The 25,663-nt window shown below is 40.5% G+C and overlaps 1 protein-coding gene across 1 annotated transcript; it reads right to left on the reverse strand.

Annotated features, from left to right (window-relative positions):
* Nucleotides 1-18,195: 18,195 nt before the first annotated feature.
* On the reverse strand, nucleotides 18,196-19,821 carry htr1b (5-hydroxytryptamine (serotonin) receptor 1B). Its single transcript, XM_072690459.1, has one exon. The coding sequence runs from the start codon at nucleotides 19,439-19,441 to the stop codon at nucleotides 18,308-18,310; it is 1,134 nt and encodes a 377-aa protein (XP_072546560.1). The 5' UTR covers nucleotides 19,442-19,821; the 3' UTR covers nucleotides 18,196-18,307.
* Nucleotides 19,822-25,663: the final 5,842 nt, after the last annotated feature.

Genomic DNA, 25,663 nt, shown 5'->3' on the forward strand with positions numbered 1-25,663 from the left:
GATGCACTCCTTTAGTTCCTTTTGGATGCAAAGCCGGTCATTTGGGGAAGAAGGTGGAAGCGGTCTTCAGTGACTTATCTGAGGTCCACTGGGGGACGGCGTATGCTTCCACAGACGCTGTGTCCAGGTTTCCATAGAAAGGCCAGAGGGCTGACGAGTGCTCGGGAAAGGTGCAGATCTCTGGGTGAGGATTTCGATCCCTAAGGGCAGCTGTAGTGTGTCCTGGTACAGGCTGTAACCTGTGGCTGAGAGAGTGCGTGTGAATGTGGGCTTGGATGTGTACTTGGAGGATGGGTGTCACAGGAGTGAGAAGGTTAAAGATGCAGCCTCTCGACTAATCTGTTTACCACCCACCCGCGCCTAATCTCTCAGGGTCCACGTGGCTGACTATCTTCATCCTGTTAGTGGCTTTCTGGAGGAACATCTGCCAGCCCAAGTCTTCAACGCCCAAGCCTCTGCAGACCAGCCCTCTTTCTTTCTCTCCTTCTTTCTCAGTCCAGAGCTGCAGAGAGCTCCCCTTTAGACTGGCCTGTTGAGCATGGATTCCTCTGCCCCCTGCCAAACCTTTGCCGGCTTCCAAGAGGAGGTCCGCTGAGCCCTGTGCGTCATGGGAGGGACAGTGTGGTGTCTCTTTTCTGTTAGAGAGGCCAGTGTCTGACACCAGGAGTGTGTGACTGCTCCTTTTGTGGCGTATGGTGGCATTCACGCTTGCCACTGGTTAGAGGATTACTAGGCCACAGCTCTTGTTAGCATTTCATCCCCTTAAATAAGCTTTTGCGGCACAAATCCATTCAAGCACTTCCACAGAACTAGATTTCACACACTGAACCTTTCACTTCCAAAATAGAATAACCGAGGCCATTTATAGTAGTTGTGTGTTGTGTGTGCTGCCCAACAAATGTGAAATGTAATAGCTACATCAACGGTACGACTGAAATTCAGCTCTAAGGCAAATGTTTAGAAGGAACATAGGTAATACTGTGTACATATCAGCCAACATCAGGTTCACTTACAATACAATATACTTGGCTGGACAAGAATAGATCTTTAGAGCTATTTTTCACAGTTTAACAGTTGTGTAATTGCTGCCCTTTGTCTTTGTAGGGCAGCGCAGCCGAGCTGCTTAACTGATTTGTATTCATTTTGATGCAGCCTTATAATTATTTCATGAAATTGCTGTAAATGGATCCATTTTGCAAATTAGGTGATAGTTTTGCTATTTCCCTCACGTTACTGTTACCCAACTGCTGTGAAACATTGCATCATTTAGGAACTGAATTAGTGAGGTAATGTGATGAAAGGGATTTTATGGAGAATTCCTCTAATGTAAGCTTTTGTGACACTGGTCCCAAAATGAATCAGATATCAGATTTATGACAATATATAGATTTCCGCCGTAGTATCCAAAAATGACTGTGAAACGCCAGAGATAGCCCCAGAACCCTCAATGAATGGGGCTGAATGGAGCTAAACGGCTAAAAACTCAAAGTTAAAATAGTGTCTAACCACTTGTCCAGGATCTTCCTTTCATTTTGGAGAGTAGAATGATGTATTTCACCAAAAAAGCTAATACAACATACCTGTATATTTCCATATTTCTACAGCAAATGGATTTTGGGCAGTAGAGACTGATACTGAATGCTTACTGATTGGCAAGCTGATGCTGGAGCTGAAAAAATTGGTGCTGTTCTGTGTTGAGGAAATGTGTGGATTTTCAGCATAATTGTTTCCTGAAATCACAGTAAATGGATCCATTTTGCAAATTAGGTGATAGTTTTGCTATTTCTGTCACGGTATTGTCACCCAACTGCTGTGAAACATTGCATCATTTCGGAACTGAATTCTTAAGGGTAAAATGATGGAAAGGAATTTTATGAAAAATTCCTCTAATCTGACACTGGTCACATAAAGAATCTTTGTGTATATATATGGATTAAATACTATATTAGAATATATCGAATTCCTTTATATCCAACATATCACTGCTGTCATGCAAAAACCTTATATCTTAATTTTTGATGGTTTTGCATTTTTTGACATCTGATCTGATCTAATTGTTCTGGGTCAGTGGGCCAATAGAAATGCTCCAAATTGGAATTAATTTTTTTTCTTTCCATTTACTTGACCCAGTTGACCCAATTCAGTCAGGATTAGTTTTACCTGGGGAGGCAGGGTATGTCAAATGTAATTTTACTACAGGACGTCAAAATCCATGTAAAATCTATGACTGATTCACATGGGATAATGAATCTCGGCACATGAGATGGGAGTAGCTGCTCGATTTACACACTGCATCACTTCTAAAACAACGTAGTGATAACCAATCTTATAACCCACTTATGGTTATAATGAAATTTAGTTAATCACACGTATGTAGGCCATAGGCTATGCTACACAGTGACTTGCTTAAAGTTGCCAGAAGCGTCACACCTGTGGGGAGTCTTTTGGTTTGACTGAGGTTTGCCACAGACTTGTATCCACAGGATATTTACCCACACGTCAATTCGCAAGGGATTATTTCAACCTGAGGTTATTTATTTTTACTCATAGTTTTACAAAAGGTAAAAATCACAGATGCAGGAGCATGCAGTCTGCAAAAGAATGCCCAACACAGTGCATTTGAGCATTTCTATTGGTTCATTGATCATTTCTTGACACAATATAAAAAATAACTGTCAGGGTTATGACAGTTTTATATACTGATGTTTACTTACATGTTTACTACATATGTACATAAGCCCATTTCTTTGAGCAGCCTATTGGACACTTTAACTCCACCTGGTTTGTGATTTCACACAGCAAATCATAGCCAGCCATTAGAAGCAGAATGGTGTTGCACTGGTTCTTATTGCTCATTAGAGAGCATTCATTGCTGGAGTTAAAAGGTTTAGAAAACCCCCAAGGGAGCAGAGCTCTTGTTGAGCGTCCATCGCACAGAATCAATGAAAAGCCATGATCACATCAAGTGTACCAGCTCACCGGCAAATCCCTCTGGCCAGTACGGGATTGCCTGAATTCATCTGCCCAGTAGGAGGTTGAGTCGCGAACTGCATGACTCCCTGCCGGCTTAATTTACCCAGCAAAACTGGCAATCCCATTCGAACAAAAGCCCAAAATGCAGTGTCCATTGTGTCAGTGATGTATTTTTCTCCTGGCTGTGTTATGCGTTGACAAGACGGTCTGTGACAACTCAAGCACAGCTTATGCAGTAGGACGCATGCCATTTGCATTCAAAAGTCAGGAAAAAGCACTCCATTGACCTCCCAGTGTTTAGCTGTCGTTGGGATGTTTCTTGCTTTTTGAGGGGTAGAAAATAAAACCCTGTAAAATAAAAGTCATGCAAAGATGTTTGACCTCTTCACCTGTACTGATGACTTTAATCACTGGCCAATCAAAAGGGCCGGCTTCAATTAAGGCAGGTCGTAGGTGTGATTGTGCATCTGTCTAGAGTTATCACATCTCCCCAGAGAGCGCTCTCCTGTGTGTGTGTCTGAAAGGAGTGGGCTGAGGGAATGAGTTTTCACTCCTCTGTTTCTTGTAAATGGGCTTTACTAAAATCTGTTGATTTCCTTTTTAACTGGCCTGAAGCAGCTCAGGGTAGTCAGCTTTTTAGTTAAAATATTGATTGGTTTTAATATAGTGCTATATTACAAAAGTAATATAACCCAATAGATATATGTATAGGGAGAGCAAGTGACAAAGTTTTATAATGGGTGGATCAAAAGAAACTTTCACACTCACTTCCATAAAAAGGTTTTGTGTTTCTTATCCTGAAAAAAGTATATTTTTACAGTCTGGTAGTGTTCCATTAACACTGTGAGTTCATTTGACACAGTGTTGTGTCAAATATCAGTGTTGATTTAACACTGGTAAATTAGCTGTGTATATATATTGGAATTTACACACATTACACACCACACTGTACAGTTATGCAGATGTTCCACAGCAACTTATAAAGCTGTTTAGTCATAGTCAGAAGACCCAAAGCTAGTGGCAATGGACCCTGAATTCCTGAGCTCTGACACTATACACATTACACATGGTGGAACCATTTTATTATTATTCTTATATTAAAAACGGACAAACATTTAGATATATGTTTTTAATTGGACAAGAGTTAACATATTGCTTGCAGAATTTATCAAGACAAAAAACATTGAAGCTGTTTAACTACATGAAAATGCTTTTACTTTGTTCAGTTCAGGTTGAGAACAGTAATGATGCTCATGATATGGTACACATTTATGTTGTAGGCAGCATGTTGTAAACCCCTCTTTTCTATTTTAAGGCACTCCACCTTAAAATAGTGTCTGATATATTTACCAGAGAAGTGAAGAGATGAAGAAGACTTCTGGTGTAACTTTCTTAACATTTCTGCCAAATCCTTTCAGCTGTCGTGATTAGAGTCACCGACTGACAGGCTGATAGACAGCTCCACTGACAGGCTGGTTGAGCCTGACGTTCTTGTACAATTCCTGACATGTCCTCAGCTCCAGGGTACCCCTGTGGGCGATCTTTGGTACTACACAGCTTTGAGACGGTGTGTAAGGCTGTAAAGTCAACTGCTAATTGGATGTTTTGAAATATATCACTTCACCATTATGATTCTGGTCATCAGCAGGTCAGAATTACTGAGGCATTTTTGTGAATAAGAAAGTGATTAAAAAGCATTGTTCTATTTTTTTACACCCATTTCTTACTCGATCAAAACTGTGAAATATGTAGAATGTAATAAAATTTAAGCATATTTATTGTCAGCATATGTATATCAGGTGCCTGAAAAACAGCTCTGGTCCTTCTTCACAAAAAGAAACATGCTAAGCAGAAGTTAACATTGGAATAGTTTTTTTTAATCCAAAAATTGAGAAAGTTATCACAGGTGAACAGGATGAAGTTTATCACTGAATTAGCGACTTTCCAGGTCTGTAAAAGCACTCTGTTCTGTTTGCTTGACAGAAATAATGAATAAAGTAGATCAAGAACCCCTCCTAGAGTGACCGAAATGCCAGTAGTATGCGATCGAATTTCAGTCTGACTAACCGGAGTTACATTCGACCAAATGAATGTAGCTAAAATTTCATACTAGTCACCTGAAGTGACCAGATGTAAACGGGTTCAATCACTACACTTTAAAGAAAACCTTGCTCCACGTTGTCTTGGATCTAGTTACTGGGATATGGCCTTGTGACATCACACATCATTTCACAACAGACAGTGACATTTAAAAGAGCTAGCTGTTAAGTCATTACCTCACTCAGCAACAGAAGAAATATGTAAGCATTAGTTATTGTTACTGAAATTAACCTCCGATCCCTTTCATTGCTACTGTTCTTGCAAAGTGAAATACTGATCACTGCAGACTGCTCTGAAATCAGGCATCTGCTCGGAGAACGTGAAGCATAATTTAAACTGTCAGCTCACACAAAGCCTGACACGATGACACAGAAACAAAGAATTGAGTGGACTGAAAGCCCCCTCAGCGAGAGACAGCCCTGCAGACTGCTTAACGAGTTCAGTGTGAACATGGCTGCTCTGGCCAGTGAGGGCACTCCAAATGTGTGCCTGCGCTGAGGAGTCCAGACAAGTTCAGACTGCCCTAGGGAATCTGCCAAGACCCAGCAGACTGGTGGCTAAGAGGTCATGCTCTCAGTGCTGGAGAATTACACTCCTGAACGCAGACGCAGACTGCTAAAGGTCTCCTTGAGGAGTTCTGTAATTTACTATTTTTGCAAGCAAAGTGTCAGAGCTTACATGTGGAATCAGGCAGTGTGGAGCTGTACCTCGATACACTCTCAGCGTTCTCTCTCAGCTTTCTGGGATGCTGTTCCAACAGGCTTGAAGATGTTCCATCTATCTTCATCTCTGGTTCTTTCTGCTCAGGGTCACGGTGGGTCTTGAGCTTACCTGAAATCATTGGTGCTCAAGGCAGGAATCATTGGTACCAATTGGACAGGGCACCAGTCCATCACAGGGTACCACACACACCCAGTGGGCCATTTAGCATAGCCAGTTTACCTACCATGTGTTTCTGAGTGGTGGAAGGAAACTGGACTTCCCAGAGGAAACCCACACAACCCAAGTTAGGATTAAGCCCACAAGCCCAGGTCCCTGACACTGTCCAGCACACATACTACCTGCTTGGCCACTGTGCCATCCTTGAAGAGTTCATTATGCTAAATACTGTATATGCTACATTTGCTGAGCACCTGTGGGCCACTGGAGAACCACTTGGTGGAGGGTGTGTATGTGTGTGTGTGTTTTTTTGTGGACATAAATTCCATAAAATGCACCATTTGTGGCGGGTAGTGTATGAAATAAAACTTGGCCCAATGGAAGAATATGAACAGTAAACACTGAATCACGAATCGATCAGAAGACTTTAAATGTAAAACATGTCCCTGAAATGTGGTTTTCTGAACTCCTACAACCCAACTTAATATTCCAGATTATTTTCCAGCAGTCTGCTATTGATTCATACAGGCAGGAACATCTAGTAATTGAAATTCCAAACACAGATGAGTGTAACTAAGAATTCTGAAAATACACCAGCCAGAATTGATGCGGCCCTTCCTTGCAACTCAGCACTGAAAACACTTCTTCAGTCTCTGGCTTTAATTGTGCTATATTTCCCCAGGCACTGCATGCTTGGTGGAGCATGTGCCAAAAAAAGCTTACTGCATGCTTTAAATCTTTGAAAAATTGCAGAAGCGTTTGTAATTTATGAAAGTGCAATTTACAAAAGTTGCCAACCCATACAATGGATGACAGCTCCAAAGCGCTTATGCCTAGAGCATTCCCAGCCTTAAGCAATTCTCACCAGTTCTTAAGAAAAGAATACACATTGAGAAGACACATCACTATGATATAATATAACCAGAGCAGAAGATGCAATCAACTGTAACACAACAAATGTAGGAGATGGAGCTAATCAGCGAATGCAGACAATTATTCCCCTTGTCGAATCAGTGATGAGCTTGTTTCTGACATTCAACAGTTTTGGCAGATAGAACCCTGTAATTCATAGGCCTTCTTATGTCTATGGCAACATCCACAGCTCTTTTGACTGTGAATCCTTGGCCAAGAAGATCTACAGTTTGGATGTCTCAAACGAGTGGCAGCTGCCTTGATGAGTCAGTGTGAGAAAGCAGATGGCACCTGTAAACAAATTAGGTGTGAATGATGAGCTGAAGTTAGCAGTTCATCACAACATTGCCAAGATAACATCAGCTGACTAGTAGCTGATCAGGTAATGATAACTGTTAGCATCCCCTGCTCCAAAATAAAGCATTTTAAAAATGCTAGAATGAGCATCCTAAGCATGCTGGGGACTGTAGCTCAAGACGGGCCTTTGTGACTGGACCTCTTTGCATCTTTCACTAGACCCCTTGTATTAGTACTAATACTACATTAGTGCAGTCACACATGCCCAGCTATGGTTATGTTATCAATAGTGCTGTCGACATTATACTCCAAATTTTAACGTGTTAACAATTTTTAATTGCAAATTAATTATCTTACCAGATTTGGCACCAACTAGGTCACACTCTTTACAGAGTCTAGTGACGTATTAGGACTTTTATTTAGCGGTGTAAACACTGCTAGCACAGCTTCACTACTGTTGAGATTAGAGGGTAGATTACTTTTATTTATGCTAAAATGAATAAAAGCTCATAATGAACTCTCATTCTCTTATACCTCCCTCTTTCTCTCTCTCTCTCACATACACACACACAGCTGCTCCTCTTAGCTCACCTAATCCAGCCCAATGACTGATCATCCATTGATCTTGTAAAAAGTTGTTGCATTTTCTCTATTAAAGCTTCTGTGTCCGAGCTTCATCATACCACACATTTATTTGTTCTCCCGCCCAAGAATTAGCTAGCGTTTTAACCTTTAATCATGATTAATCACAGAATATTGTTGTAATTAACACGATTCTTCAAACTATCTTTGAACTTTTTAATCGACTGACGCCACTAGTTATGACCACATTTAGGTGCTAACAATATTGCGACATGACAATTTTTAAATTTAATTTTCCCCATTTAAGTTCATTTTCTATGGAGGAAAATGATGTAAAAGAAGATGTAATAAGTAGAGTGGTGTCTCTGACATTGCCTTTAGCAATTGTACATGTCCATGAGGAGACTGTGATTTGTATTACCAGCAGTGGTGTAAAAATACTTCCCGCAACTCTATCTAGACCCCAGATGCTTACATAATGCTACTTTAGATGCTACTAAGAAAAAATGAATTGCATCCTTAGAATCGAGGTTCTGTAATGTCCACTACACAAGTATGTACTTGCATATTGTTGACTAGACTACTGTGGTTTATTTGATCAACTACTGTAGCGCACATTTCAACTAAAATCAGAAACAACTGTGAAGCAAATCAAAATTTCATCAGAGTTGACGTATACTGGTGCCAGCAGCCGTAATCCTGTCCTGACATTTTTATTGAGTAATACAAAGTTATGACACAATTATATTTGAAGGCTGATGATTGGTGTAAATGTTACTAGGTATAGGTTGCTAACATTGCTGGTGTTTAATCACCATTGTTGATAATGTAGGATTAAGCTTGTTAGCAAGCAAATAAACAGGGAAAAGCAGAATGGACCGGAGGTAGGAATACTAGTTCATTGTCTCCACTGGCTGTTAGTCTTCTCATATGCCAAGTTTAGAGGTTCAGAGTAAAAATGATATAAATTTAATATAAATATTTCTAACTTGTTTGATAATCTGTAGTTTGGTCTTCAGAACACCCTCACAATGTCTTTTAATGCACAAAGGCTGACTGAAATATCAGTTCTAATTCTTCTTATAATCCATGTTCTTTATGGTCTGTTATTTTGAGAATCATATTTTGGTGTGAGATCTGGTTGTCCAGATGCAGTAAACATGCTCAGCGTGTCATCACCTTCATTTCTGCAGGTCTTGATTTTGCAAATAGGTCAAATATTGCCATCATTTATTGTATAGCAGATTGGGTTGGTTTTGCAGTTGCATGTTGTTGTTAATCCTTGAGTAGTCTCCTATATGCAGGTGTGTTGGAACCGTACAGGTAGCCTACATACCACGCGCTTCTTGTGTATACAATGAAATGTATTAATGCCGTCCCCCCTGTAATCATACTGTACATGATTGTATAAAAAGTAAGGCAATGAAGGAAACATCTGTGCCTTGTGAATGAGGTGTTTCAGTGGACAGTATTATACTGTATGTAAACATTTGATTTGGATGTTACTGAATGTATTTCTTTTGCTTTGCAGACACAAAATTGCCCTTTCACATTCCCATTTCCCATTCCCATTGATATGTGATCTACTGGAAGTTAGACTGAGCTATTGTTGTGGACCTGCTTGTCCCTGAGAGGTGGCCTTGGTTATGACAGCTCATCACACAGCACTGAGTCTGGAAGCGCTGTGCTGGCTGGGAGACGGAGCAGCGGGATTGGGAGGAGAATGAAACAAACTAGCGGTCTGGTGCTCTGATAACAGGTGATTAGCGCCAGAGGTGCCGACAAAGAGCCTGTCAGGAGCTGCAGAAGGTGCCGGACGAGTGGAGCAATTGAGTGTCCCCAACGGTACCTACAGCGCAAGAGGTTTCTGCATTATACTGAAGATGAAAACGTGACCTGCTAGTTTCTCAGAGCAAGAATGTGATTTTGCATTTGAAGTGGTACTGTTCACACTTGTCACCTTGAAGCAATGGTTAGAGTTACCTGAAAAGTATCAAGTATTTGAGTAAGCTGTGGTTCTACAAGGAACCAAGGTGGAACTTAGTACTTGAAGCATCTGTCAACACAGGAAATGAAGTTTGTTAGGCAATTTGTTTGCGTAGAAATGAAAAAGCATCCAGTGAGCGGCAGTTCTGCTGATGGAAACACTTTGTTGACGAAAAAGGTCAACGGGGAAGGGTCAACATGGTTGGAGCTGACAGAAAGCAGGCCTATCGCATTAAGGGGCAGTATCCCTCCATGTACACTGCCGAAGAAAAAAGAACAATATGAGGCTCTAACAAGCGTTTCAGTGTGAAATTTATTATGCAATTTATGACAATCTTGTAGACATGAGATTTCCACTTGTTGTCCATAATGACTTATGGATAGCCTGATGGATCTAAAAAATCAAAAGAAGAATCAAAACTGATGCAGATGTGCTTAGCATTGACGTGAGGAGGGAACATGCTAATGCTAATTCTGAATTTCACGGCCGAGACAACCGATAAAGACTCCAGCCTGGTCCTTTCTGGATGAATATGGCAGCTACCAAATGATCTTGAGGTTGAAAAACCCAACCAGACCACCCTGCGTCAATACCCTGTACTTTTAGGGTATTGATTGGTACTTTTGTACTTTGTATCTTCGTAATACCATCAATTAGAATGGCTTCAGTCAATGCAGCTTTTTTCATTCATGCAGGAAGTTAATCAATGCTCGGTGTCTCTACAGCCATTTAGGAGAATTCAGAGATTTCTCTTTTTTTTGTCATGAAGAACGCTTTTATGGACCACAGATGTGCTATGCATTATGTGCACAAGGCTCAGCTCGTGCATTCAGCGTTCGAGCGAGAGCTTACAAGAAAATGTACAAATGATTGGAAAGATAAGCTTTAATAAACCGAAAGTCAAGGCATCCCACTGTGAGTGCTGGAAAAAGAAACTTGCAAACCAGGGGATTCAAGTGTGACCTCTGCTGAAGAGGCTAATGCTACACACAGTGCTTCTCACCTCTAAAATGTGTGGATAACATGTGTGAAGATGATGCCCTCCCTCAAGGCGACTCATATATTTAAGATCTGAGGGTTATGATTTAAGGTTGAATGAGTTTAGATATTTGCAGTCTCGTTACCTGCATCAGGGGGGCCCAAACATTTAGTATAAAATAAATAAAATAAATATTTACTGAATTGCTAAAAATGTTTTACTAAAATGCAGAAATAAGATTTCAACAGGAAATAAGAATGTAATGACATAAACATTATTATTCATCCCTTACTCCCCAATAAGAGAGTATTGTTAAGTAATTTAGAGCATTTCTATTGGTCTATTCATCCAAAAGTATTTTACATACACAGTGTACAGGGCAGGTAAAAGGGTTCAAACGATGGAGAAAACAAAAAATAAAATAGGAGATTTGGAAATAGGAGATTTTTCATTGGACAGCAGCGAAATATGTATTTTAATAAAAAGTATTTTTTTGATGGAAAGGTCATGGAAAAGCCATCCACAAAATGTGCAAAATCAAGTCTCGGATGCAAAATTCATGTATAGTCGAGCAGTAATGTCATTAAGAGTAATTAACAAGGAGTGATTCAATTCATGTGGAGAAAGCCCTTGATTGGTAGGCTTTCAGTCATGTACACAGCATGAGAGAACACGGCTGGTTATTCTCTGTGGTACGGCGCAGCAGTAGACACCTTTGTGTTCACAGAGCAGTAGACAGGACACTGAACATGCACACAAGACATAAGGGAAGAACAGAGGAGCAATGGAGCCCACTGAGCCTGAGTGAACCAAGCCTGAAAAGATTGAATGTAGGAGGGAAGCCACTGGAGGGGAGAGGGCTTGGCTTCACATCTCTTCAGTGTCACATTTACTGGTGTATTGGTCCACTTGGCCCAGAGTCTTTATGGCCTGCAGTTCTTGGTTAACCTTCAGTAAAGTCATGTATAAATAAGCCAATGAAACAGAACAAGCAGCAAAATGTGTAGAGTTAGAAAGAGTAGACCTGGGTAATGCAGAGACTGGACCACAAGTTCTATAATAAATCTTAGTGTTTTATTTACTCTGAATAAATAATGGTAAATGAAGGTTAATGTAGCTTATGAATTCACAAACCAAAAAATAAATCTGCCAATCATATATTAAAACATTAATAATTGTCATAGTAATTCCATAGTCTATGGGGCCATTTATTCACATAAGGACCAGGATGAGCATCTTAAATATGAACAAATAAGTTTCTAACTCAGTTACTGATGAAGGAGTTTTTTCAGCTATTGTTTGATTATTTGATTATTTGATTAGGTTTTCAGCTATTTGAAATGTGCAGAGAAATTTAAGGTACAGTTATTTTGAAAATACAGAATACGATTAATCCATATTTGAAAAGGATGTTCTGTGTAGGCTGGCTGTTAGGTCAACGATGTACTATGGTAATTAATACAGTGCTTTAACTGTAACTGTATTAATAACAAAAACAACCAGAAAAAACACTTGGTTCCCACTTCCAAGCCATTGCTAGGCTGTTGCTACATGGTTTTCGAGTTGGTTGCTAGGGTATACCAGGTGTTTGCTCTGGCATTGCTACGTAGTTTCTAGGTGGTTCCTATGAGGTTACCAGACAGTTGCTGTGGTATCCCCGGTGGTTGTTAAATGAGTGCTATAAAGCTGCAATGTGGTTGCCATCAAATTGCTTAGTGGTTGCTAAGCACTTGCCATCTCTGGTGGTTGCTATAATGTTTCAGGTGGTTGTTAGCATGTTGCCAAGAGGTGGCTGTGGTATCCCATGTGACTGGTAGGCGGTTACTAATATATTTGTGTCAGCGAGACATAAGAAGGGTGCACAAACTTTTTCTACAGGACAAAAAAAATATCTGTTGCTTTGCAGAAATCATATGCCTGATCAAAAAGCTGTATGCAAGCCCAGATCACACAATCAGAACAAACAATCTGGAGTTGGAAACAATGTTGATATCAATGTTGATATCTCTCAGCTTCGTGAGGTGTTAGCTTCTAGAGCTCCTTTCCTTGACATCAAGCAAAAACAAAAATGCCACATAGATGCCGGTGCTTCTTGAATGAGTAATAAAAATTTCAGGAAAATAACAAATTCCGCCATAAACAAGACAAAACTGATAATGATGCTTAGCAGCATCACTTTCCAGGCCAAGTTACTCCACCATTGGTACGCCTCACCGATGTTTACACGGGTTTGATTTCACCCCTTATCCAAAGCCTTTTTTACTGTCTGTCTTTCTTTCTGTCATTAGCTTGTTACATTAGCTCTCTGTGTGTATGTTTGAGTCTGTCTAAGGACTGTGTGCATGCCCTGCAAATGAGTACATGTGCAGAGCTTGTGCATGAAAGCAGGGTCGTGAGGTAGGTAGGTAGACAGGCAGTTATATGCCGTCCTTTGATTCTCATTCAGACTGAACGAAATCCTGTGGCCTACTCTGCCTTTGACTAGTATAATTATAACACTTTTTTTTGGATCCTTTGGATACACTCATAGGGATTTTGTTTTCCTGCAGATTCTTTTCCTTCAACATTAAAGTGAGAAGAAGGACAGGTGCACCCCCGCACATGCCTGGAATAGACCAAAGGTATATTACGAAGCCTGTAGTTTTTAGTAGTATTCCCTCTTAGATCAGGCTGTTCTGGAATAAGCAGATGTATTGGGTGGTGGGATGCAGGGGGAAGTAAACAAGATCATCAAATGCATGAGAAACTCTGAGATGAGGCGCAGTCTGTTCCCCCTAATCTGGATAATCTGAAAGTGATAGAAAGTCAATTTTGAATTGGGTAGGTGCAGCTGGGGTTCAGTGGAGTAGATCTAGACTACTAGCTGTACTGTGCTCTTAGTCTTACTGACATTGCTTTAGACAACGCACATTCCCAGCATCCAGTAGAGTGAAGAGACAAGGCCTTGGTCCAAAGTTGCTGTGTATTTTAATGAGCTTTTCCACATCATTTCCATGTGTTAGTAATGAATTAAAAATCGCATATGGCCATGCGTTTTTTTAATGAATTGTTCCAAGGTTGAATGCATTTGGCCATCTCATTGCGACTAATTGCTTAATTGCCCATTGCAGTTATGAACCTGCATTATGCAAAGGACAAAGAGGATGAACCAATGAAGTTTAATAAAGTGTTATGAGATACAGTGTGGACACATATTTACAGCTTGCACAGTCGTGTAACACCTGGCTGTAAATTTTGAGGGACAAATTCATAAGTTTTAATACATTTATGACCTGAATGACTCCTTTTCCCAGCATAATTTTTCACTTTATCATAATGTGACAACAACCTAATCAAGCTTTACATAAACACACAAAGATTCATGTGGAAAGAAGGTACATTATTTCTGTTTTGTAATATGTAGTAATATGTTGGTAGAAGTTAAGTTATGGCTGCTATTCAGCATATCTTTTAATTGATCTCTAACACTCTGGGTAATGGGAATGATGGTAAATTCAATTTCTGCTGTTTTTTCATTGGGTGCTGAAAATGACTCGAGTACATCTAAATGTTATCCTACGCTTCAGCAACTCCTTTTATGTTTTTAAATGTTGTTAGCAATGTTGTTAACATCCCATGGTATCACAAGGATTGATTGTTTAACAGCTGAGAGGTTTGTTGCTCTTCCTCACTTAGGGTTCTGGAAATGACTCGAGGACATGTTATCTTAAGCTTTATGAACTTTTGGTTTTTGGAGGTTTTAAAATTAGGCTATCATGAGCATCCCAAGAATTGATTAACAGCTTACCCAGCTAACATGTCCATTTAACTGGACTGAGTATATGGGTGTTTTCCCGGCAAACATGTCCACGTGGGGCCTAAATGGGTTGCTCAACTGGGAACCACAAAGTTTTAGCCTCTGATCCACATTGGCACCACATATGGGTGCCCACCAGGGTCAGTGATGGAACCTGGATTGGTTAAACATGGGGCCCCATCTAGATTGTGCACTGCATCACCCATGTGAGATTTATTATTTATTTTATTTTGCCTTGTGTTTTTTTCATTTAAAAGTTTTTTCTTTTTTATTTAATGCTTTCATGCTTGTCTGTGTATTTTTCTGTTTATATAGAGCACTTTAAATTGCCACTGTGTATGAAAGGTGCCACACAAAAAAATGGCCTTGCTTAATGGGTACTAGGTTGGACAATGGATGCATTTATTGTGGGAATATCCATATATTCAATTTTAAATGGAAAAAAGACTTTCTCAAAATCACACACTACTGCCCATTTGAGCCCTTTGGTTTGTTTATTGATTTCAAGGTTGAATAATTTAACAGTTACAGATGGGTAAAGTCTGCTAAGCTTACACTTGAGGCAAAAAGGGTTTTATGTAGTACTGAAAAGGTTAGTCTTACACATAGTTTTACACATTCCTTGACTTTCTAAGTGAAAATAAGTGAATAAATCCTCTGCAGGAAACAAACTTCTGCACAATCTGCACATATTTTATTTTATTTAACATAATGAATCAAATATATTTAGCTGTTATTTGTTGTAGCTGTTACCATATTCAATTTGTTCATATTTTCATAGTAGCTTAATATGTTAAATTAAGCTACTAAACAGTATATGTGCTTGGGGATGTACAAAAGAGGGTTTTCTGTAGAGAGAACTTGTGTGTGAACTTATTTATAATTACTTAGAAAATCAAACACACTAGTTGTAGCCAGACCTTTGCCAGATCCCTTTACAAGCTTCTATATAGAACCATTTGCATCTGCTTTTCCATCAATTAAAAGAACCCTTTTACTTGATTCCTTGAGTTGCCATATTTCCATAAAGACCCATTGACCTTACTCAGGATCCCTAGAAGACCCCTTTTTATAGACTGTAGAGTAATTACAAACTGGAGCCTTCCAGGGTCAACATATTTACTCCTCGGCTGGAGGACTTGATGGACTTAACAGACGCGTACAACATTAATTTGACTGAGACAAAGACCACTGCGTTATGGTTACACTAAGGAAATCAAGTGTGTATAGACAAATACTTGATTAACATGTGCAGTGACTGCTGAATGACTCTTATTTATTTTCTGTCTAGGTTCTGTAGACTGGTGTGAATTATGACCAGTGCTCTGTGGTGCCTGCAACTGACCTCTGCACCTGAAACTGGTGGAATTTGTACATTGGTGGTTCTTGCATACATAAACATAATGAATGTTATTTTTGTATTTAGCACAAGTAATGGGGCAGTTAGTTAGTAATTGTCTAGATGTGTTTTGTTGCATTAGTAGAGCACAAGTGCCAGTAAAGCAGGTCAATTTGTGGTAGAAAAATGAGAATAACTCAGTCAGCAAAAACATTAAGTTTAGAGCACATTAGTGTGTAACAGTAGGGAATTAGTTAGTGATTACTTTCCGTTGTGAAATAAAAACACTGAACAGATCAAAAACAGACCGTAAAGAACAGAATACACCAGCATGCCTTCATAGAGATTACCACAAGATGCAGACCACCGTGAGTCTCAAGAACAAAAATACCAGGTTACAGTTTTGGTGTAAAGTAAATACAAGGCCTGTTGTTCTGGGGAAGGATAAAGTAGGCTATAACTTCCACCAGAGAAATGAAATGAGGGAAACATGATGAAAATAGGCAATTGATCATGATCTAAAATATATCACTCCATCTGTGCAACATGATGGCATGTATGGCTGCTGGTGGAAACCACTCACTTGTCTTTATTGATGACGTGACTCTATAGGGCTGCAGGATGAAGGTCAAAAACACCACTGATCATCACTTTCACTGACCCAAACAGGAAAGAGCCATATACGGCTGCACTGGAGTCTAGGAAAGCATTATCTGTGAAGATCCTCAGCATCTACAGGCATGGACTTCCAGCACTTATTGACTGTAAATGATTTTTGATCATGGGTTTTAACATATATATTTACAATGATGTCCAATTGTCCACCTCATAGCTGCTAAAGGACTGACTACGGTGGAGCTATCCCCATAGCTTCAAGCTTTCTGGGAAAGGGGGTTGCTAATTGGCTAAGACACCAAGATCTAACCTTATTTGTCATGGAAATGCTGTCTGTCTGATCGTGTTGTTTGATAAGACTCAGCCCACAATTTTGTTCAGCATGACATGTAAAACTGTTTATCTGGGCCTGGTTTCCTACCAGCATCTTATTGTTAAAATCATCTTAACCGGTAGAATCACCTTTGTGCTGAGATGATTTTGGGAGACCCTGGGCCCTATTTGTTTGAAAAAAAAGTAATATTAAAATAAATGCAAATAACAGATACATAATAATATTTCCAAAGCTCTCCCATAGAAAGAGCAGTATTTTGCATTAGATTTAATATCTAGTTTGTCGGATCAATCCTTTATCCATTAAATACAATAAATTAAAATCAGGTCAGCTGCCAAATCCGTGCAGTGTATAAATAAATAAATAAATAAATAAATAAATAAGACCTTTGGTATTTTCAGTAGACCATATGATTATATATATATATATATATATATATATATATATATATATATATATTACAAATTAATATCATTAGCACAACTATGAGTCCAACATGGGATTTTATCAAAACTGAACATGAATTTCATGAGTTTCTTGTATGCCCCCCTCCCCCCTTCTTGCTTCAGCGTCAGAATGCACCCAAGCTGACATGCACTCCACAAGCAGGAGATAAGACAAAGAAAGGGACCTTTTGCACAAAAGCATCAACATGATCACATCACGAATTTGCTTACGACTCAGCAGTGACCTTGAAGTAGAGCAGAAGCTTAAATATCTATTCTTCATTCTACTTGTTTACAAATCTGAATTATTTCCAGGTTTTAATGGAAACAAATCCTCAGATGTTCAGGGTGGCTACAGATCTGTCCATTAAATCAGTGATCGTCAGATTCAGTACCGATCACTGAGAACAGCTCCAGACAACACAGCCTCCTTAGAAGTCAGCATTTCATTTAGCTACTTCAGAATGTGGACTGTTCCTGAAACTACAGACATGCATGACAAACAGCATTTATTAATGGGGAAAATGTAATCACACCAGAGAATCTGCAGGATGGTTTACCTATGCCATTCATTCCTAGTCTGTCTCCCTAATGGGCAAAAAGATAGAGCTGGCCTGTTTGTACAGTAAGGCTGACCTCCAGATAACTCCTCATGAAAGCTGCTGAGTAAACAGCACTTGGCAAACAGTTGATTTGACCTTGATGTGGATGTTTCTCGGCTGTTTTCTACTCTATAAAGACGGGAACAGATATTATTTCATATGTGTTGAGAAATTGCAGAACAGAGAGATGTTGTTCGTCTGCTGATGCACCGCTAACTCAGCATTGAGTGCTTTATTAAGTTTTCAGTGTTCGCCAGTTTGCTTGACAGGAACTTAACAGCCATGTTTGCTTTGATATTTTATTGAAAGCAAAATAACGACAATGCAACACTGACACAATATTGCAACCATGTTTTGTAGGCTACCCTAACGCAGGAGGACACTCGACACCATGGAAGTTGCAGTACTCTTTTTTTTTCTCTTTAGACTTTAATCCTGCTTCAGGTGGCCCCATATTTTGTGGCTTTCAGGATGTGCAACATCTAAAGCTCACGAGCTTCTGAAAAGCCTTTTTGAAGTCGTCATTGGACATCGTGTAAATGATGGGGTTGATGAGTGAGTTGAGGTAGCCGAGCCATGTGAAAAAGTCAAAGAGCTCCGAGTGTAGAGGGCAGGACGGGCACAGGGGTCCCAGGAGTGTGTAAATGAAGAAGGGCAGCCAGCACACGATGTAAGCCCCCAGAATGATGCCCAGCGTTTTGGTGGCTTTCCTCTCGCGCGCCGCGGAGATGCGCTTCTTCTCCAGGAGGGAGTCGGACACGGTTATCTGCACGTGGCCGTCCGGGTACGCGGCACACTGCAAAGGGGCCGTGGAGGACGCGGAGCCCGGCGAGCTGGGTGCGAGGCGCGCCGCCGTCAGCCTCTTGCCCGCCGCTTTCTTGGGCGACTGCTTGAGGATGCGCCTCCGCGCCTCCACGTAGATCCTGCCGTAGAGCGCGACGAGCAGCAGCGTGGGCAGGTAGAAGGCGCCGAAGGTGGAGTAGATGGTGTAGAAGACGTGGTCCGAGTTGACGGCGCAGGTGGTCACCTCGCCCGCCTTCACCTGGCGCCAAAAGAACGGCGGCACCGAGATGGACACGGCGATGACCCAGGCTGTGGCCACCATGCCGCCGGCGCGCCTGATCGTGCGCCGCTTGGCGTAGCCCACTGCGTCCGTGATGGCCCAGTAGCGGTCCAGGGCGATGACGCACAGGTGCAGGATGGACGCCGTGCAACAGGTGATGTCCGACGACAGCCATACGTCGCACGCCACCTGGCCCAGCGACCAGCTGTGGCTGACCGTGTAGAGCGCGCTGATGGGCATCACCAGCACGGACACCAAAAGGTCGGTGACGGCCAGCGAGCCGATCAAAAAGTTGGCGGGCGTGTGGAGCTTCCTCGAGCGCGAAATGGTAGCGATGACGAACGCGTTGGACATCGCCGTGGCGAGTGTGAGGAGGCCGAGTGCGGAGGCGAGGGTCACCTGGAACGCGAGGCTCAGCTCCGCTTCGTCGTCCTTCTCGGGCGAGCGCGTGACGTTGGTGCCATTAGTCGAGGCGTTCATCGCAGCCTGGACATCGTTGCTCGCTAGAGTTGGTTTGAAGTGACCAATGCGCTCCATGACGCGCGACGAGGGGTCACCTCGCGTTCCCCACTTCTCATATCAGCGTGCGGAGCTCCCTTCTGGAATACCAAAGTGTTTCCTTCGCTTCATGGTCCGTCCTAGCTCAGAAAAAGAGTCAGACGCATCCCAGGTGAGTTTTCTCCAGAACACCCGGCTGCTCTGCGGTTCTTTTCAGAAGCAGGGACATTGTAATGAGTCATCCTGCTCTAATAAAGACGAGGGAGAAAGTCAGGCAAGGTTTGCCAGTGCGTAAAGGTGGAGGTCTTGCAGAACCAGGGCGATGGAACAACCGAAAAGTTGTGTGAACAGAGTGGTCCAGCATCCACACTCAGTGTTCCTCCAGGTCCACTGTCAGAAACATCAGTTTTACTCCAGCCGACAGGTTTCCATTGACTGCACTGCTGCGCGTCCTGCCTTTTTATAGCGGACTTGCATGGAAAACTGGCGACTTTCATTATCATAAACTCAGAGAGAGAGAGAGAGAGAGAGAGAGAAAGCAGCCAGCTTGCTGGGTCTTAGTGTCCCTCTGCGTCTCGACCCATCTATACCCCCCCAGAAAACGCCAGTAGATATGAGAGTTGCGGAATAGATAGAGTCGTGGGGGTTTCTCAGTATTGAATTATGGTCTTTATTTATTATAAGATTTTCATTACGTTAAGTTTCAGAACATCAGCAGCTATACCACTGGATGAATGGATGAGACAAGTCTCTGTTTGTACACAAGAATCAAACTCAAACTTAGCAAAGATTTTAAGCATTTTTTTTTTATTGCTTTTTCCTTCTTTTACAGTCTAAAAATAACAGAAATGGAAAAGTATCGTCGACTTTGACAAGTATTACAGCTCATGTCACACTTTTTATGGCCAGAAAACGTCTTTCAGTTCTTGTCTGACCCTTGACTTGGGTTGTCTTGCATGCATTGCTCTTTTGAGGTCTATCCAAATGACGTTAAGATCAGGGGACTGTGAGAGCCATGGCAAAACCTTCAGTTTGAGGAAGTACCATTGTAAACTCTGAGGTGTGCTGAAGATCATTAGCCTTCTGTAGAAGCCATGCTTCAGTTTTTTTAACAGGAGGTGAGATGTATGCATTCAGAATTTGCTGAATCCATTATTCCCTCTATCAGTGAAATGTTCACTGGCTGCAACACAAGCCCTAAGCATGTTGCAGGTGATCCACCCCTGAGCCAAACAGTTGGAGAGGTGTTCTTTTAATGGAATTCTACACTTTGCTTATTGTGGCCCAAAAAATGTTTGTAACCTCACCAGTCTACAGGACGTCTAAAATGCACCAGGCTTGGTTAGATGTTCCTATTAACTGCCATTAAATTAAATTATGAACTGAGGAAAAGGCAATTTCTCCCTCCTCCCCTTTCTATAGATCTCTCTCTCTCTCTCTCTCTCTCTCTCTCTCTCTATATATATATATATATATATATATATATATATATATATATATATATACACACACAACAAGGTACATTTGTTTCTTTTGGGATGGCTCTAATGTGGCTGAATGTGATACAAGAAGTGTTCTGTTATTTTTCTTTTCAAAGCTGTATTCCACCCTCCAACAAGCGTAATCTGTCTGAATCTGGCTGTTTCTGTTCCTCAGAAACATAATTTCTGTCTAGCTGTCAGCCCATTTAAGCTAGTGCAGTTTTACATTTCTTTATCTTGTTTTCCATTTTCCCTTTAATTTTTTTGCTTTCAGCTCCCTTGATGCAGTGCAGCATTGGAATATATTGTCAGAGGCTTTTGTTGAAATTTGTTCGGCATTTAACTGTATAACCAAACCACAATTCAACAAATTTGCCTTGGGATAGCCAGCGCATCAGCAGCTGTTGAGGTGAGTGATACAAATTTACTACTATTTGTTCTAGTATTTTGAAGGTTCATTGGCTTGCATGCCAGATGCTCATTACGAAAGAGCAAACCTGCTATACCTTGGCTAAAGCCATGAGATAGAAACCCAAAGATCTCATAAAACTATTGACTATAAAAGGCTTTGCTTCTCTGGTTAAGCAATGTCAATATATCCAATGTAAACCAGCCACAAAAGACTTTAAATGACTTTATAAATGAAAGATTTCTGTTATTTTATACACAGAAATACATTTTACAGTGTGCATTTAAATATTACAGACTATTTACTAAAGGCATTTTAAATGTTTATACAATATGCCAAGGCTGCTATGAACAAGAAGTATGGTAAATAACTTAAAAATTAATAAAATGGCAAATGCTATACTGTAATTGACATATTTGATCTCATTTTGAAATATCATTGCACCATTGCACTGCCACTATCATGGTTAATGTTGAATGATATTCCTATTGCTTTAAGCAAATAAACATGAAGCTGTAGAACCCTTTAACCAGACAGAGACCCACTTAAGCATCCAACTGGATCTTTGAGTTGTCATGGACCACTCAAACTAAATAACCACTTTAACTAAATAACCACTAAGGAAGTAAACAAATATTATTATAGTAGAGAATTTCCTCTGACTGAATAAAGCCATAAAGCCAAGCATATATTTCACAATGATTTGTGACATAATTTTTGACTTGTTAAAACCTTTATGAAATGCAGCCCTTTGTTATTGACTGTAATTGAGATATATTGAGGTACATGTAGAAAATATGTCTGATGGAGTAGATTCTATTCTACTATGATCATAACCTTTTTTTTGTGCATCATTTGGATATAGAAGACCTGACGTTAAGTTTGAAATATACTCCGAAATATATTTTTATATCGGTTATGATTTTTACAATTTTTCAACATTTGCTTAGCTACAATGTGTAAGTATGTGGAGACCTGAAGTTAAGTTAAATGTGATTCTTTAAAATCCTGCAGTGTGTACCAGGCTATGGTGTGACACCCAGTACTGTCCAGTTTGAATCTACATATGGACTCGATGCATATTCAATATGATCTTTACTGACCCTGGTGCACAGACAAGGACAGCCCATTTTTAAAACGAACACTTGTCCCCCTTACCTTAGCCATGTCACTCAGCCCATTTGTCAGTTATGGGCTGTCCTGAGTCAAGCCTGAGTCAGGTTTAGTTTGTGGTTAAAGGTGGGTCTGCTTGGACGTGTGTTAGGTGTCGTAGTGTTAACTGCCTATTGCCACAGACTCCAAATGTTGCGCTGAATGCAAATGAAGCTCGCCATCTGGGCTGAGTGAACAGTTCTCTCTTGAGAGTGCCATGCAGGTCAGCGAGCAAGCTAAGCAGTCCGAGTCAGTCTCCTTCCAGTCACAATACTGTACATCATAGTCACTTAGCACCCCCCCCCCCCCCCCCCCCCATCCTCCTTGCCCCATAGTGCTGTAGGCTATAAATCTTCCCCGGTGTAATTTGTTTGCCAAACTACTGCGGGGTGTAATGGCATGCTCAAAAGATTGAAATCACCACACAACCTGCAATCACTGGAACACCTACAGGGTCTGAAGGAACTCCATGCATAAAGCAATGAGGTTTGTCAAAAGAGAAAAGAATAGTGGCTCTACATCCGGCAGCGGCAGGGTCATGGAAGCAAAGAACTTCAAATTAAAATGCATAATTTAAGACTCAGCCAAACGCATATTAACAGTCCAGTGATTCAATGCTATTAGTTTGTTTGGCGGCAAATATAATAAAGATAAGTTGCTTTGTTTGTTTAAGAAACACGACTTTGTGTAAATATATATTAACCTGTCCACTTCATGTTAAGCTGTATGTAATGGTGTTTTTTGTCTATTTGAAGCACACTAGGCTGATTAGAAGGACTTGGTGAAGTCAAGGCATGTTCAATGTATTTGTATAGTGCTGTTTACAACCTGATGTTGTCACAAAGCTGCTTCACAAAAATCTGGTAATAAGACAAAAGAAAAGGTGTCACTTTGTTATGGTGATAGTGTATGATATTATAATTAATATTTAATTCAATTCAACTTTATTGTTGAAATACTGTTAAGCTAAGTCTCCGGTGCAGAATAGGTTGAACATTGTACCATAGTGCAAGGACAATAGACAAAACATGAGACAGGGTACATCGACCATAAGTACCTTTTTTTGAGCATCTTTCGGATATAGAAGACCTGACGTTACGTTTGAGATGTGCTCTGATTTTTATATCAGATATGATTTTCAACATTCGCTTAGCAACAATGTGTAAGTATGTGGAGACCTGAAGTTAAGTTAAATGTGATTCTTTAAAATCCTGCAGTGTGTACCAGGCTATGGTGTGACACCCAGTACTGTCCAGTTTGAATCTACATATGGACTCGATGCATATTCAATATGATCTTTACTGACCCTGGTGCACAGACAAGGACAGCCCATTTTTAAAACGAACACCTGTCCTCCTTACCTTAGCCATGTCACCCAGCCCATTTGTCAGTTATGGGCTGGGTGACATGTACAAAAATATACAAAATATGAGCAAATGTGTGCATGAAGACTGAGTGATTAAGGTCCACACTAAGTTACTACACTCACAGTAAAATGGAGTCAATATGTAGAGCAGTGATGTGCTGTGCATTTAAATAAGGAGTAAACCATGGAGTGCAGGAGTGTATGCTGAGGTAGACCAGTCTGGTTTTGCAATCAGCATTTCGTACGTACACAGAGTGTACAGTGCATGAGTGAGTATAGCAGCTGGTGTTCAGGTAAAGAGAACAGTACACAGCTTATGTACAGAGGGGAGTTCAGTTAAAGCGCAAGTGCATCCAGCAGAGGTGTCAAGTAGTAGTAGTAGAAATAGTAGTAGTACAAATACTTTGTTACCTTACTGAAGTACACATTTTGGTTATCTTTGGTTACTTTACTGGAGTAATTATTGGGATGGACAACTTTTTACTTCTACTCCTCACATTTTCACACAATTATCTGTACTTTCTACTTCTTACATTTTAAAAATAGCCTCGTTACTTCGGCTTTCCGGCTACATTCCGGCTTGTCATCGTTCAAAAATTTAAAATGATGATCATCCAGAAAGTGTGAATTTGAGTGTGGTGAGATGAGAAGTAAAAAAATATCATTCTGACACCCTATTGGTTTCTAAGTGATCCATCACACCTGCACATGTCACGTCACACTCCAGCAAACACATAGCTGACGTACATAGCCTAGTATGAAGATGTCTGTGGCAGAGACGTAAGAGAACTCGAGTGACATGTCCCAACTAAGCCCCACATTTACATTCCAACAAAGCTTATTCATAACATTCCTCTGAAGTTTGACTTTTCGCACCATTACAATCCTTATAGGCAACTACTCCTCATATTTTCTGCTCCATTAAACACGTTAATGCTCAGTAGTGCACATAGATGCTCCTTTAATATATTTGATATTAAGAAAATGCATTCATTTTCAATGGGCATGTATGCAGCTGAATCAGGTAGCCTAGTGCATTCCAACATTTTTCAACATTAACATTTTAATAACATTATAGTCATTATGGCGTTTAGAAAAATTTGTTTTTTGGGGAGGTGGGGTAGTGCACTATTGACCCCTGTGTCGCAGCCTAAGCTTTTGGCCTGTTTTCCTTACATTAGTTTTACTTTTATACTTGAAGTAGTTTTGAAACCAGTACTTTTACATGTTCACTTGAGTAAAAAGCTGAAGTTGATACTTCAACTTCTATAGAAGTATTTTAAACCCTAGTATCTTCACTTCCACCTGAGTAATGAATGTGAATACTTTTGACACATTTGGCATTCAGGGTAATATGCTTAGTAGTATTAATAATAATGTTGAATCAGGCTCATCATATACCCAAGTGTTGGTCTATCAGGTTGACACAGAGATATTGTCTAAAGGGATGGAATTTATGCAGATGTCAGAAATGGGGGATGCAGGGAATGTTCTGGAGCAGGTAGCAGGAGACCCAGAGGGCCAGTCTTCCATTAGCTTCAGGCCAGACAGTTGGGCAGTCATTTACTCAGAAAAGAGTAAAGAGATGTAAAGAATTTGAATTTATAGAGTACAGAGAATGTGAACATTGTCTAGCAAGTGCGGCTAGGGACTCCAGCAGATCAGACTATAACTGCCTAATTCAAAGGAGATAGCCAGAAGGTAACACAGACACGGGGGCACCCTGAAACACTGGTATCCATCTGTTCCACTGTCAGCAAACCTGAGTGATCATGTACAAGTGGTTATATTACCTTTCCGTATGTGCTTGAACCCATGGTTCTGCAACCTTTATCTAAAGGGTAACATTAATT

The sequence above is a fragment of the Salminus brasiliensis genome, chromosome 10 (assembly GCF_030463535.1).
Source record: "Salminus brasiliensis chromosome 10, fSalBra1.hap2, whole genome shotgun sequence".
NCBI lineage: Eukaryota > Metazoa > Chordata > Actinopteri > Characiformes > Bryconidae > Salminus > Salminus brasiliensis.